This window comes from Corythoichthys intestinalis, chromosome 4 (assembly GCF_030265065.1).
Source record: "Corythoichthys intestinalis isolate RoL2023-P3 chromosome 4, ASM3026506v1, whole genome shotgun sequence".
Lineage (NCBI taxonomy): Eukaryota > Metazoa > Chordata > Actinopteri > Syngnathiformes > Syngnathidae > Corythoichthys > Corythoichthys intestinalis.
The window spans coordinates 10,123,564-10,140,431 of NC_080398.1; the positions used below are offsets into that span (position 1 = coordinate 10,123,564).

General features: G+C 38.1%; 1 protein-coding gene across 4 annotated transcripts in view; it reads right to left on the reverse strand.

Annotated features, from left to right (window-relative positions):
• Positions 1 to 16,868, reverse strand: part of LOC130915132 (CUB and sushi domain-containing protein 3-like) — a 386,272-nt gene that overhangs the window by 256,755 nt on the left and 112,649 nt on the right. For all 4 annotated transcript variants that reach the window (XM_057834920.1, XM_057834921.1, XM_057834919.1 and 1 more), the window contains exons 6-10: positions 9,515 to 9,627; positions 7,375 to 7,452; positions 6,438 to 6,525; positions 1,476 to 1,600; positions 921 to 1,042 (exon numbers count right to left, since the gene is read on the reverse strand). In XM_057834920.1, coding sequence (XP_057690903.1) covers positions 921 to 1,042; positions 1,476 to 1,600; positions 6,438 to 6,525; positions 7,375 to 7,452; positions 9,515 to 9,627 — 526 coding nt within the window. The remainder of the gene's footprint in view (positions 1 to 920; positions 1,043 to 1,475; positions 1,601 to 6,437; positions 6,526 to 7,374; positions 7,453 to 9,514; positions 9,628 to 16,868) is intronic.

The window sequence follows — 16,868 nt, forward strand, 5'->3', positions numbered from 1 at the left end:
AGCACACAGCCAGGAAAACAAAGAAGTTACTTCGAAAGAAGCATAACATGGTTGTAGCATTGTCTAGCCGGTCTCCAGACCTAAACCCAATAGAAAACCTTTGGCGTGAGCTCAAACTATGTGTTTCTCAGCGACAGACAAACCTGACTGATGAGTGGGCCAAGCCTCCTGCAATGTGTGCAAACCTGGTGAAAAACTACAGGAAACGTTTGACCTCTGTAATTGCAAACAAAGGCTACTGTACTAAATATTAACATTCGCTTTCTCAGGTTTTCAAATACTTATTTGCAGCTGTATCACACAAATAATTCGTTAAAAAAATCATACATTGTGATTTCTGGATTTTTCTTTTTAGATTATCTCCCACAGTGGACATGTACCTAGATGAAAATTGCAGACCTCCGAATGATTTCTAAGTGGGATAACTTGCAAAATAACAGGGTGTTCAAATACTTATTTTATTCAATGTAAGTGGTCATTATATCCGTGTCTACAATCAATAAAACTAAGATAACATGGGAAATGCCATCTGTAATAGACTATTCAAGTTGGGGTAAAATCCGTTTTTGCCCACACCTTGCCTCGAGTTTGGAACAAACTAGGGTTGTTATATTTTTATGATCCATTTATGATCCTTGAATTAGCCACACTGGACAAAAAGATGCATGGTTCAAAGCAGGGGGGAAAAGTAGCATATTATAGACGGAATAAAACGGTAATTTAAAGGAATAATTACTATACAATACCAATTTGTAAAGAGTTAATTGTGTTGAGACTTTAGAGTGTGCTTTCCTGTTCGGATGAAAATGGCTGTATGCAGCTTCATCATTCGTCATCATTTCATCAGATGCAATAAAACAAGCCTTGCACATTAAGAGATTTAAAAAGGGAAAAAAAGACATATCATCTCTTGGTTTTACCTTGTTTGGGTCACTGGCAGTGATGATCCACACACACTGGGAGTTACTTTCATATTGGATAGGAAAGTTAGGTGAAGTAAATGTTCCCGAAGGTCCCAGTAGATTTGACCCACAAGTTTTTACTGCAAGAGAATTAAAAAGAAAAATGAGAGACAGCGTGAGACAACGAGAGATACCATGTAAAACGATTAGAAGTTAGACCAGAAATGTTACATTTCCCTCACCCACAGAATAAATAAACAAATAAATACCTAAAAAAAAAAAAAGAAACTTTTTTCATGAAATAAGTAATAACTCTCATGAAGTAAAGTGACAAGAAAGTAATTTAGTGTGTGCACAAAGTGGGTCTATTAGTGACAGAACTATTAATAACATTCTGAGAGTTGCTCCAGGTATTATGAAACAAAAACAGGCAGGACATTTTAAATGGAAAAGTAACTGAGATTTTAGCTCATAATTAACAGGAATTTTCTTTCTTCTATCCGTCTCGAGTCTGTATCCAGCAGCAGTGCCTCAATCAAAGAGCTCTATTCATTCTTGAGATGCCTCTCTCACCCTTGCAGACGGGCCTGTGGTCGCTCCAAGCTGCAAAGACTTCGGCAACGCGCTGGCAGGTAATCGTTTTGGAACCCTGCAGCACATGGTCTTCATCGCAGATGAATTGAACAGTTGCTCCAATGCTGAGAAGATAAACATCATTAACGCCTAAAAAAAAAAAAACAATCAATTCCTCAAAAAGTGACTCCCGATGAAATGTCAAATTCATTATTTATTTTCATGCCAGTGACTATAAGCGAAAATCAATCATTATATCTTAGTAGATAAATAGTGTACCAGCAATTGACCTAATGCTGTGCCATTTCATTATTCTTTTCTTATTAATTAAAAAATGTTGCCAAGCCCTGATCTGTTCTGTGTGTGCATAAAAACACCATTACTCACATGTTGATATATAAACAATATTTGTAGCTTCAGCAGAGTAAGGGAAGAGAGAGGTACATTGTGATCTAGACCACAGAGGGCATAAACATCAATGGTTAAATTATTTGTGACCTAGAGTGTTTAAAGCTTCAAAAAATGAGATATTTTCTATGTCCAAGAGTTGAGGGAATTGTAATGTAAAAGAATCAAAGAGAAATGTATGAACACAGGATTGTCAAAATAACACAATTATTCGTACGTACTGTAGGTGGAGGTAGGTAACGACGAGGGGTAGATCTAAAGTCTTTGTAGAGAAAAAGCAGGCTCTTGATCTGTATGCACCAGTATGTTTATAATTTATTGATTATATTTATTTTAGTGCTGTCAAACGATTAAAATTTTTAATCGAGTTAATTACAGCTTAAAAATTAATTAATCGTAATTAATCGCAATTAATCGCAATTCAAACCATCTATAAAATATGCCATATTTTTCTGTAAATTATTGTTGGAATGGAAAGATAAGACAAGATGGATATATACATTCAACATACGGTACATAAGGACTGTATTTGTTTATTATAACAATAAATCAACAAGATGGCATTAACATTATTAACATTCTGTTAAAGTGATCCATGGATAGAAAGACTTGTAGTTCTTAAAATATGAATATTAGTACAAGTTATAGAAATGTTATATTAAAACGCCTCTTAATGTTTTCGTTTTAATAAAATTTGTAAAATTTTCAATCAAAAAATAAACTAGTAGCCCTATTCTGTCCTCAATGTGTGTGAGTACACAAATTGACAGATAGCGAACATAGGTTCCAAAAAGAAATCAGACGGTGTGGCAAAGTTGCATGGGCTTTACTGAAGTCATCTCTTTTTGACAGGAGCACGTTTCTTGTATTTTTGTAAAACTGAAAATAACAAGGCAATGTGTCAATAACTTGCATAAATCACAAAATAACATAAAATGTACACACACGTGTCCATTTGACCAGTAGCACTAGCCAATTAGCTCACAAGCATATAACAATGTAACTGCATTTCACCATATATGTGAACAAATTCAAATACACATCATCAATAACTATCTAATGCTCATGAATATAAACAAAGGAGGAATATAACTCACAAGCGATGCATGTATTAGACACAAACAGTGTGATGGGGCTATGAGAACTGCCACTGAATACTGGATGCGGACGTTAGCTGTGGCCTATACTACGAAGCCGGTTTTCTGATTTAGCAGGGTAACTTCGAGAGTAACTTTATCACGTGCGACGTAAGTTCGCGGCTATGCGAGACTAGGAAAGGTGGATATGTTGGAACCGAGAAGTGTTGCCATGGCAACACACGCCACACGCCAAACCTGGTCGTGTCAGAGCTAGATGTTGCTTAACATCAGGATTCCAATTAACCACGCTCTATTTAAACAGCACTCCTCCGAGGACGTGTCCTCCTGACAATGACAGCGTACTTGGACGACCCATACGACATTGGCGCGCGGATTGTGAGGGGCTCTCTCCGCAGGGCACGGGTATTTCGGGACCGCCAGAATCCGCTGGCGTACCCGGATGATGTACTCCACGAAAGATATAGATTGTCAGCTGAGGGACTACGTTACCTGTGCCAGCTGATCGAGTCGGACATAACTAATGTAACCCGGCGAAGTCAAGCCCTCACAACCGCGCAGATTGTGTGTGCCTGTCCGTGCGCTCTTTCACCAGGGACAATATATGTATTCCATCGGTGATGCTGAATATCTGCGTAAGAACACTGCCGTGCGATTCGGAGTGGGGTATGGAAACGCGTCAAATTGATGCATTTATAATAATCATAGAAATATGTAGACTATTTAAACATTGAGAAAACTTGCGTTTTTTTCTGCCAACTCGAGGAGATTAAATTAAATGTCAAATCCACTGATAGGACAGACACACAAATATAAAAGATATAAATGTTTATTGAATATGCATCTTACAGTCTTGTTTAACTGTGAAAAATCGTTACAAAAGACGGGCTTTTATTTACGCAACAACGCATGGAATCCCCGCATTTCCTTCTTCTCCTGAGTCCTCACAAATACAACATAATTTCTTTTTTTTTTTTTTGGGGGGGGGGGGGGGGGCAGTTGTCGGGCTCGGGCCTGCAAATCAAGTTTATTGATCGGACTCGGGTCGGGTCGGGCTGGATTTTTTAGGCCCAAACTAAAAAAAAGAACATACGTATTCATACAGTCAAGGGGACTAAACATACAATCATCCTGTTTCGTGTGGTGATGCGTGACAATTATTTCTTACTGTTAATGTACCAAATCTTATTTTATTGTCCTGACAGCAGGCTTTATTTCTTTTCATGGACATAAGTAAACTGGCATATTGACGCATTCACAAATCACACGATCTGTAAATTCGCTGTCAACAGACCCGTTGCGCTCTACTCGCCGAAGGGGTGTTGGATTTCGCGGTGAGGGTGGATTTTAATTCCTCATAATTCCGCATGATCATCGCGCATTCCTCCTCCGTGAAGTAAGGTGCCCGTGCCATCGTCACAAGTAGTGTTTGACTCTGGTCACCGCCCCGTTTTATGTGAACGCGCAGTAACTCTGACTGGGTTGACACAGGTTCGACTAATCAACCTCATAATCAGCGTCGTAGCACCGATTGACCACAAACTAGACAACCAGGTTTTGTCAACTCCGGTTACCCGATGGTAAACTGGATTCCTTCTGGGGAGGTTGAACTCGGTTCGTAGTATAGGCCACTGGTCTGAATAGCACTGTCTATTAGTGTGAGTTCGCGTCGACATATAATCACGTCAGAAAAGCGCGCCGAAACCCAAATAATCAGCTGCACTGAATCGCCAGCAGAGGGCGACATTACGCCACATAACATATGCAAGTCACACCCAATCGCCAGCAGAGGTCGGAAAAACTCCATAAAACACAATTAACAAGTTGGCCTTTCACTGTACTGACATTTAAATCTGTCTGAGCGGGCCTAGTGCGTTAATTGCGTCAAATACTTTAACGTGATTAATTTTAAAAAATAATTAACGCCCGTTAACGCGATAATTTTGACAGCCCTAATTTATTTATTAAATCTTTGATTAAATGAGTTTAATTTGAATAATAACCGTGGAGCTCGCCTCATCTTGTTAAAGGGAATCACGGACAGAAAAACTTGTAGTTCTTAAACGATAAATGTTAGTATGAGTTATATTAATTTAATATTCAAACCCTTCTTAAAGTTTTCGTTTTTGTAAAATTTGAAAAAAATATTTCAACTCTAGGTTGCCATTGTTGTTGACTACGCAATGCACTCTGGGCGGTGACGTCAGTGGGCAGCGCTGCCGTACTTCCACAGTGTCACTGGTTAGCTACATAAATATGTCGTCGGTTTTGCCCTTCCAATTTGAATCTGAACGAAAAACTAATGAGCAGGACAGCACTGTCGATATTTCCCAAAACGAGCAGCAAAAGCAATTAAATGAAGGTCTCTTGCGTGATTCGACCACAGACGTTTCCCATGCGACGGACAAGCCTGTAGACCACCGGACTATACCTTCACATGACGTTAGAGCCATGATTTTCCTTACAAAGCAATCGCAACCCACATGCCTTGTCTGTGCGGTAAAATCTAAAAGGGAAACTAAACTGAAAAGGCTGTCTTGACCACGGAATTAGAAAACACGGCTCACTTCAGACAGCAAGCACACAACAATCACATAGGGATTGCGTAAAAGGGTTTATTGAACACACAATGAAACACGTGATCGCGAATAGGGGGACACAAAGAGGGTCCATGAAAGTAGGTCGGGATTAATAACATAGAAAAACCCCGAAGGAAAAACGCAAAGAGAGGTAGACGAACGAAAAAAACAAGGCAATGATGCAACTAGCAACGAAGGGGTATACAAACTGAAATGGCATCAAGTTAATATCTCGGCAAGTCGCCTAGGATCGGTTTAAAGACACAGCTGATGAGCTGGAATTGGATGCAGGTACGATGTTGGGAACTCAATCCACATCTCTGTAACATAACAATCTGACCAGCAGCAGAATATGACAAAATCATGCCAGTCTTCATACTAGCTGAGCTTGCTAGCTAGCACAGCTATTCTCCCCGTCCAGCCCAACCGCGTCATCACCCCCAGCGTGCATTGCGCACGTAAAACATGCCCCCCTCTTAATATTAAACAATTTTTAAATAAATAGCAATAATATATGTGTTTCTAATAACATATTTTAGTAAAAGAGAACAATTGTGGCTTATTACAGCCTGCAAGTCTTTAAGTCCGAGGTTCCCTTTAATGACTCAGAACTGGAATTACCAGCATGATGACAATATTTTGTAGTCCTTAGCAAACTAAATCCCATGTCCACATCCAAGTTGTAATACGTGCTAGCCCTTTGTACGTATATTTATAGATTTGAATCATTTCATTATCTTAAAAGTAATATTGAACAGCATTGTACCTTGTTTGAAGAAACTCAAACCTCTTATCTGATCACAAATAGAACAATGAGGGATTAATCTGTCACTGTTTGAATGAACTCCCTTACTTGAACTGCAGAAGTACCATGTTACCTTAAGTCTGAGCCAATCCTTTTGCCATTTTCTGGTTCTCCAGGGTCAGGACAGTAATTAGACAACTGCTTGACTCCTCCTTCATTCACTGAAAAACAGAAAAGTGAGACATTTAAATTGGCTTTGCACTTCCACAAACATCATCACAGGTAGTGGTAGAACGATAATATTAGAGTTACTTTTCTGTGTGTGGCTAAGGAACCTGGCTCTTAAAAAAATTGGCTCAATCTTTCAGATTCACATTTTCAAAGGTCATGTATTTGGCAGCAATGTGAATATACACTTCATGGGAGTGCTCCAAGGGTAAATACAACACTTTTGCCTTTGCTGTACAAAGTAGAATGATAAAATTAACGTTCAAAATAAACCAATGACAACGACAACCACCGTAATACAAATATTGTTATATTGGCAACCTAGGTAATAACTATTTTAGTAAGTTAATTATTAAAATGTATAGTCCGTGGGGTTGTATAAGGTCCAAAATAAAGCATTTTTGCTCTATTTCCTTTAGTTGAAAATATTGGTGTCTTTCTTATTGAGGTCTCACTGGGATATAAAATATATGATACACATTTGTATACAATACCGTACGCCCACGATCATACATTTTGAGACTTTTCACCATTCAGTTGAAAGATAAAGTATTCTCAAAACTGTTGACCAAGGGTAAACATGTTGTCATCATAAATGCTTTGCTTGCTCATTGTGTTGTTAAAAGTTTTCAAAATAGTGCTATAATCACTAAACTCGATTAGAAAGTCAGCAAAAGGAACACCTGGTGGTGGCAAGGTAACTGAGTCACCACAAAAATGAAGCAGGACTGAATCCATTTGAAATCTAGTGCTGTTGCTTACCTCCAAAGAAAACGATACACAGCTAAACTGAGAAAAAGGGACACAAACAAGCACAATACAGTAAAAATAAAATTACTTACTCAAAGAAAGTTTGTTTGTGTTGTCCTTCCCTGGTAATAATTTTACTCCCCTGGATTTAAGCTCTCCAGAGCTTTTCACTGGTCAAAAGTAATACAGACAACTTTTTAGACAAAATATGTTACAGTATGGGGAATAAGATCCAGTACAATACTTGTAAGTATTTTCTCGCATTCCAACATATTGCTATTTGTTCATCACAACTTTCTCAAATCTACATTGTAACCCTTAATTAAAAATAAAACAAGTGAAATAACTTGGGATCTAAAGCAGAATCATTGGCTTTTATGTGGATCGGAGGGACAAATTACAAATAAATATAAAATCAAAGCTGTGCCCCAGGACTACATTGCAATAATTAATCAAACACAGTAGGGGCATGATTGCATACAAAAGCCAGGTGATGCAATCTTCTGTCATCATGTTGAACCATACACACAATAACCTTCAGCAATGATATTTCTTCCCGAATGTAAAATCAGAGTACCTTCCTGTATAGTACACTGTAGGTTAAATTAACATTATGCTTCTCAATTATTTTCTGTTACGCCTACGGGGCGAGGGGTGCCTACAGTCCTCACTTTGTTCCTCACAGTGGGAACTGACAGCTGATGTCTAACAGCTAGCTTTTCCTATCCTTTCTCTAAACCAGTGCTTCTCAATTATTTTCTGTTATGCCCCCCAAACCCCCTACCCTCAGGAAGACGTAAACGTTTCACACTCCCCAAACTTTCTGTCGCCAATGTAAATAGTATCATTTTTCTATAAAATTATTATTATTATAAGTACACCTCTTCATAACATTGTGTCCTTTTCATTATTAAAGGTAAAAAAGTAATATAGATCAACTTACAATAGAACATAACTTTATTAACAGTTTGCTTGTGACAGAAAAGACTTAAAGCGCATCATTTGGCCTGAATTAAAAAAAAAAAAAAAAGTCTTCCAAACTGTAAAAATACACTCAACATGTTTTGACTATTTGCTACTGGAAAAATACAATTAAATAAAATCCATAAATAATAAATTTGAATTGATTAGCAACATTAAATCATGAGGACAATATGTCAAACAATTTGACCGAAAAAACAAAAATTATAGAAGAAAAACTACAGTGTCATTGGACAGAGGGACAGTTTTTATTTTTGCTCCAGGCAGCATCAGCTCATTTGCTATGGTGTGGGGTTATCTTGCACTGAGCAACTTGATATGCCACCTTATATTATGCTAACAGTCTTCGCTGGTTTACTGATGTAACAGTGACAAAGTGGGAAGATTGTTGGCAATATTAGGCACGTTTTGGCTGAAAAAAAAAAAAACAAGTGGCTTATCAATGTGGTTGGGGTCTACCGTCTTTAATTGACGTCTTAATTGATTTGGCTTCCTGCTTTCTGCTACAAAGATTTTTAGACACAGTAAACAGACTGGTCTCCCATTGTATTGCAAGTCAAAGCCAAAAGTTAAACGCTACATAAACTTCGTCATATTTCCTCGTCTTAGCGCTTTATATCTCCAGTGCTCTTTGCTGTGTGCTCTTGTTTGGTTCAGAAATACTGCCCATACTCTGAAAATTAGAACACCACTGCCACCGACTGAGTGGATGTGCAATTACACTTTATTCTTGTACGGCAAAAAAGTATGTTCGCTGCCCCTGGCATCGCTCTGCGCGGGCGCGCCGCTATTTGAGAAGTACTGAATTAACACAAGATGAGGGAAAATAAACATTCGGGATAGTCATCTTCGACTGTGCTATTATTTAGCTTCAGTTGACAGATGCAATATTTCCATCACATTTTGCAAAAAGGTTTTTTTTTTTTTTTTTTTTTTAATTATCTATATGTAAACATCCTGCTTCAGATCTGGTGTTAAAATTCTGTCAAAAAGTACTGTATATAAATGCAGAACAAGACAATTTGCTGGGCTCGACAACAGAATATTAAATTTAAAAGGCCCCTTGAAGTCAACAGCAGAAATAAACAGTTAAGCCAGAAACGGAAGGTCTATTAATAAAACTGCTTAACATGTAGTTGAGAAAGATCAAAAACACTGTTTTGTAATTTATTTATTTATTTATGATAGGGCATCTTATTCATGTAAAGCCTACCTCCACATTGCTGTGCAAAGTGAGTAAGTGTTTCTTACCTTGATATTGAGCCCTGAAGCCTTTGTGGCGATGGTTGCTCTCGGTCACAAAATGCAGCCGCAGCCAGTTTTTGTTGCTTATGACTGGTGCAGGGATATTCATCCCAGTAAGCCTAAAGATAAAACACAATGTGAAAAGAGTCAGGTTAATGAAATTGTGTTATGTAAAAAAATGGGTACGTGTACACACAACTAGGGTTGGGTATGGAAACCCAGCATCAATTTGGTACCGGTACCGAAGCAACAGGTAGTAACCGGATCAAATGAAAACGAACACTTCAGTGCTTCATTTCTGTGTCTATGCATGCATGTCCTCGGATTGCTTGCTTATATATGTAGCGCATTGTGGTCCTCTAGAGTCCTGTAGAGCTTTGGTGTTGCTAATCCCTGTTCTGTAGATCTGTAGATAACCCACATGATGTCTTGAGTTCAGTGTGCGCAGCGATTGCTAAAAAAGATTAAATTTGACAGCAATTGTACAGTACAACTGCAGTTCCTTCTATTGCCTTTCACTGATTGTGCCTTAGACAAGCAACGCTTGAGAGTTATAGTCTGCATTTGTTTCATGTAACATGAGTGTTATGTAGGACCTTTGTGGTATCAGTGTTGTCACAGATTACTTACTACTAAAGAGTAATTCAATTACTGATTACGCCTCAAAAAAGTATTCTAGTTACTTTACTCATTACTTTATTATCAAAGTAACTAAGTTACTTAAAAGTGATTTATTGGTTCCTTTAGACCAAATTTTCTCCCTTTGCTGCCTCAACATAAGAATGACAACAGAAAAATGTAATCGCATGTAATTGACTTACCAATAATTGAATTTAAAGGGGAAGATCAGAATTTTTCACATAAGGCTTAATCTTTGAGTTACAGGGGGCTTTTAATTAGTCAATGAAGTTGATGTCAACCACCACTGATTCACGCTAGCTTAGCCACTCTGGAACCCTGACACTAACAAATGACTGACAACCTGTATGGAATTTGTTGAAATCAACTCTGACTAACTATACCTCCGCTAAGTCGAAGATTAAGCCTAATGTGAAAGATTCTGAACTCAGGGCACAGATTTAAGGGTTAACAGTAAATCAGTGCCAATATAAAACAATGCAAATTAACTGCACAATTATCAACAACACTCAAATGAATTGCACAGTGCAATAAACATAAAGGTGGCGGCGGGAACGAATGCGCACGCACAACCCGGTAGTACGCCGTACACACACGCACACACGATCAATTTGGCCATAAAATGTGTCAGCAACTAAGCACTTCACCCTCAATCGGACTTACAACACACTCCAAAGATGCTAAACGACCACCTCACGGCATAATCACGAATATGATGTAAGCAATGACCACCGATGACGACCCACCGTTGCAATGGCAAAGCTACAAAGTGGCCACACGTGTAGCGGCTCCAACCAATCGCTGGAACCCTCCAGAATGAATGAAAAATATGTTCATTCATGGACACACAGAGACCAACATTCTCTCGCACATCTCAAGAGGTGGCTGCACTCGGCTCTAAAGTGCACCCGCGATCCTCATGCGCCCCAAAACACTTAGTGCGTGTGACTCGAGACCAAAACAGGAAGTAAATATGAGCGTTTACCATGGAAAAAAAACACGCATAATGGGAACCTTTCTAATATTTTCGCACAGACACTAAGGAAGCTAACTTTAATCAGATTACTTGGAAAAATGAATGCGTAACATTGCTTGTTACTGAAAGAAATATTACAATAATGGGTTAATTAGTAATGCAATACTGCCAACACTGTGTGGTATGAAAATTTCATTTGTTTACATTTACATTTAGGTTGCAGTAATATTACAGTCAAACTTAAGGTGTTATTGTTGCATTACATTATATTTAAAGATGCGAACAACTCATTTTTATGGACTGATGACAAAGTAATTAATAGCATAAAATATGGATGAGGAAAAGATCTACTCATGATCTGAAAAATAACTCATCTAGGGTATTATGCAAGCTACAGAGATAATGTCTTATTGCGGGATTGCATATTAATATAGATATCCACAAAAGTGTTCCTTGCCCCGTTACCCAAAGGAAAAACTACAGTGGTCACAGAAATAACTTTAAATTATTATAATATAAAACAATGAATATTAGGCAATGTGATTTGGACAATGCTTTCGAATTTCATTTCAACAAAAATTCATTCATTCATCTTCTGAGCTGTGTCGCGAGGGTGCTGAAGCCAGCTAACTATGGGCAGTAGGTGGCATACATTTTGAATCGGTTACCAGCCAAGAGCACCCATTAACAGGAGATTTTCAGAAAACAAAATCATTGAACAAACCTCGACAAAATGATGCTACCCTTGAATTAATATTTAGTTGCACAGCCATTTGGTGCGATCACTAAAATTAAACATTTTCTAATATTTTTAATGAAGCTAAACTCCCTCTCAGCAGTTAATTTGGCTGACTCTTCATGACCAAACTGCTCCAGTTGTCTCTAGTTTAAAAGGGTGCTTGCTCCCGTCAGCATGTTTCATCTTTGTCCACAGATTTCCAATAAGGTTTAGATTGAGACTCATAGGCACCCACTTCAGAGTAGTGCACTGTTTTCTTGTTAGCTATTCTTGGGTGTTTTAGTTGTGTCATGGGCCATTGCTCTGTTGATAGACCCATGATTGAGACCAAAATTGTAATTCATTTTAATTTAGAGATAATTTATCATTTACTAAGATAAGAACCAAAAACCTCCAATCAGAAATACGTGCAAATGAGTTCTGGGGGGGTGGAGTAAAAGTTCTTGATTTGGCAAAGTCAAGCAAAAACCTATTAAGCATATATTTTAATGCTAAAGAAGAGAAGGCAGAGAGTAGACAGAACAACAGGCTTTTTTGAATGCCTAGAAAAGCATCACAAACATCCATGCCAGCTTGCTGATGATCATTTCTTAAAGCATATTTGTTCCAATAATTCTGTTCAGCTAAAAAGTGATATTTTGGAACAAATATTGTTATCTAAGTTGCGTATCAGATGCGGATGCTAGAAACTGGAAATCTTTGTCAGTGTATGCCTCTGTGCTCTATTCTCCTGGTTCTGACTGTGTTACAGATAAATCATTTTATTTAGCGTGCAGGCAGCAGCATCAGGAATGTTCTAGTAGAGATTTAAAACTGCCAGGGGCCTTTTCATTTTTCTGGCTAACCAGCTCTGAATTTGTTCTGTCTCGCCATCCCTGCACTGTCTGTCAACAAACACACATGCGCACCAACAAATACACATTCACAAACACAAATTCTGGTTGTTTAATAGGGGCTTGGGACTGTTGGAGCATGGTGCAGGATTCTAAAAACAACGTGATAACTTCTTGTTTCATCTAATGTGTATGCACACACACGGTAATGTCACTGTCATGGTGTGTGCAAGTTAGATGTTTGTTTATCCATAGCCTATAATTTATTTGGCATTTACTGCTGAATGACCTCTGGACTACACATTCAAAAGAAAAGCAAGTAGTAGCGAAGAAGATGGAGAGAAACTGAGCTCTCTGATTATGGGTCTGTGGCCAAATGGCAGACTAATCATTCACCTGGCCACTTCATTTAACTATACTTTAGCACTAATAAACATGGTTTCCCAAGTACATTAACAATGTGAACATTCTAATGAATAAGATGTCCATCTGTTTCTGTGTTTTATTGATGATATTAAATATGCTGAGATAAACTAAGGTTGTGTATCAAAATTTATATGGAAAGCCATTGTTTGTACTCTACATAACTCACTATGAAATTCGCAGGATACACCTACATATTTCCTATATTTCTAGTGGCACGAAACTGATGATTGCTCAGTATACAAGTCAGATTAATGAATTCCTGTATTAGCAACCTTGTATGCTTTTCACAGCAGACACACCTCTTTAATACTTTATGAACCCTAGAAGGGCCATGTTTGAAATAACCGTTTTTAAAATGTGTGATTTTGCTCAAATTGACTTTATAGTTCAAAATGTCCAGTGCTCGACTGTATCTGCATATTCCGGTTCCCTGAAACCTCTAAATTGCCCTAAGGTGTGGTTGTGACTTTAAATGGCTCTCTTCCCCTAGTAATTGACAGCCGATCAGTGCAGGCTATACTTTGGTTCTAACCTTATTTTCAGCTGAAATAGACTCTGTTCAACTTTATAGACCTTATCTCATTATAAACAAAATATAATTACAATTACCATACTAAATGGATAGAATAGAAAATATCAGCATTCAAAAGAAAAAATGATTACATGTAGTCCCCGGTGTACTACGTAGCCGGCTTACGTGATTTCGACTTTACAGCGCCGTCTCGTCTGCCATTTTGTCTCCAGTCATTTTTTTTTTATCGAGTAAATGGTACCTTATTGTACCTCACAGTTGTAATGTTGACTTTTGTTTTGTGAAGCATGCTTTTATTTTGGCACAGGAAGCGTAAAGCAGGTAGTACTTCCGCAAGCCAGTAAGAGCGCATGTACACACGAAGAAGAACGTATTTGCTCCAACGAAGAAGTCACGTAGCCGAGTGAGAGAGGGGAACTATTACAGTATAGCTCGTTGTCGAGCTAGGACTTAGCGCCAACGTTTTGGCTAGGACAGTACAATGACGTATAATACATATTTTTGGATGGTTATTTTGAGATTTAGGGGGTAATTAGGGGTACTCAAAGGGTAAATTCCGATTTACGCAGACATTCAGGTGACATCGCCGGCATAGGAACAGAACTCGTTCGTAATCCGGGACTACCTGTATTATTAAATACATGTTTTATTTGGTGGCATGGTTAGACAGTCCGCCTCACAGTTCTGAGATCAAGGGGTCAAGCGCAGTCTCGGGCCTTCCTGTGTGACGTTTGTCAAGTGATTTTAACATTTGGTAAATGTATTGGTTGTTTAAAATTAGAGCAGTGCTTCTCAATTATTTTCTGTTAAACCCCCCCCCCAGGAAGACGTAAACGTTTTCGCGTTTTGTCTATAAAATTACTATTATAAGTACCTCTGCCAAACATTGTGTCCTTTTTTCTATTAAAGAAAAAAAGTAACATAGATCAACTTACAATAAAGTGTGCCTTTATTAAAATTATTTGGTTTGTAACAGAAAAGACTCATCAATTTGCCTGGATTAAAAAAAAACAAAGAAAGAAAAAATGTCACATCCAACGGTTAAAACACTCACATACATTTTTGTACATTTTTGACCATTTGGTACAGGAAAATAAAATGAAAAGAAGTCAATAAATAATAATAAATTCAAATTAATTAGCAACATGAACTCATGAGGACAGCATGCCAAAAAAATTGACTGAAAAAACAAAACTGAATAGAAGAAAAACGACAGTGTCATTGGACAGAGGGACAGTTTTAATTTTTGCTGCTCGCAGTATCAGCTCCTTTGCAATGTTTGCAATGGTGTGGGTTTTTTTTTTTTGCACCAAGCATGCTAACAGTGCTCACCGGTTTACTGATGTAACGCTGACAAAGCGGGACGATTGTTGGCAATATTCGGTACGTTTTCGCTGAAAAACAATCAAGTGGCTTATCAACGAGATTGGGGTCTAATATCTTTTAAGTGACGTCTGAATTGATTTGGTTTCCCGCTGTCTGCTACAAACATTTTTAGACACAGTAAACAGAGTGCTCTTTCCTCGTCTCCCACTGTATTAAAAGTCAAAGCCAAACAGCCCGAAAACAGCATATTCTCAGCGGCCAGGGGAGAACTGGAGGTGAGGGCGGTCGTCGTGAGGATCCCAAGCCGAAAATGGCACTTCTCGGGCGGATGCGTGAGAACCGGAGAAGACAGTTGGTCGACGCATGAGCCCGGCAGGAAAACGGTGCACAGCTCTTCATAGATCTTTGCTCTTGATTGGTTCAAAAATACTGCGCACACTTTGAAAATGATAGCGCCACTGCCACCCACTGAGTGGATGTGCAAGTACACTTTATTCTAGTACAGCATAAAAAGTATGTTTCCCGAGGTCACATGCACCACCCCCGGCATCGCCCCACTATTTAAGCCGTACTGAATTAGAGGGATAGCAAAAACAAAAGTTTTGTGATTTCACTGTAATTACCTTCATTAAAAAAGAGAGAAAAGGTCCAAACAAGTTCAAGACTTTCTCATTCTCAGAAAAAGAATTATATAAATATGAAGGTTGGATTCCAAGATTTTCAAAATTATTCAAAAATGTGTAAAACCCTCTAAGCAATACGGAAGGTGATTTTTTTTTTTATTTGTTGTACTTTTGCAGCTGTGGGATATCTGGTTAGCAAACATGAAACATTCATTTGCTACACTATGATTGGTTGAGTCATAGCTGCTTCAATCCCAGTAAAGAAAATACAAACTACAAATCAAATCAAGCGATGTGAAAAGCAGGCAAATTTAGCATTTACCGTGACCTGAGGAATGCACTCGTATCATTTCTTCTGTAGAGAAAGAATCAGTGAGTTGGATACATTGCATGGTCAGCTTCATAAAATAATGTGTTAGTGTACATTGCTCAAAACTTTAAGCAGAAGCTTATGATACTAAAAAAAAGAGGCTCCATCACCAAACATTAATTTGTGCCACTTGTCAGTGTGGCTGTCATGAAAAGAAATATATTACTTGAGAAATAGTGGGCCCAGTTTCCTGAAAAAGATAAGAATAAGAGAGTGTATTTCCTTCAGTGCATATTGAGTGACTCAAGATGAAAAGTTCATTTCGGAAAAAGAAAAGGTTCTTTTCTGACATTCCATCAGTGACATTGAAGTCTGGCTGTTGAGTGTGTTCCTTTACAAACATAAAATATGCAGCTTTGTAGTGATAAGTTCTATGCATAAATGTGTTGTGCTTTTTGTGATTGTTTACGTCAAAGGTTACGTTTCACAACATTTATTTGACATCTCACATTAACAATTATTCGACTACATGACAACGTAGGGCTTATATTAAAGATGATCTGTGTGAAAAAACGATTTCATCAAACAATGGCTGGACGAGAGCATAGTGAGCTCATTAAATTACAAATGTACTGAGCCCCAGTGGCCACATATGGCCTTGAGGCCAGAGTGGTAATTGGTAAAAAGATGGTGTCAAAATTTGGATTGCCACCTAGAACATGAACTGTCATTTTTTACTAATTGATACAAATTAGGTGAATGACTTTTCTAAAGACAAGTAATAAGACAAAAGTTATATTTCCGCTTTAAAGTGGCATGTGACACTAGAAAGCATGTTTGTTTCTTATTACGGTATTTTAGGCTCCTGAATGAAATAGACCCCTTGAATGTCTGTGAAAGCGATCGATATATTTATTCAACTTTTTGAATCCCGCGGCATGATAAAATTCCGGCCA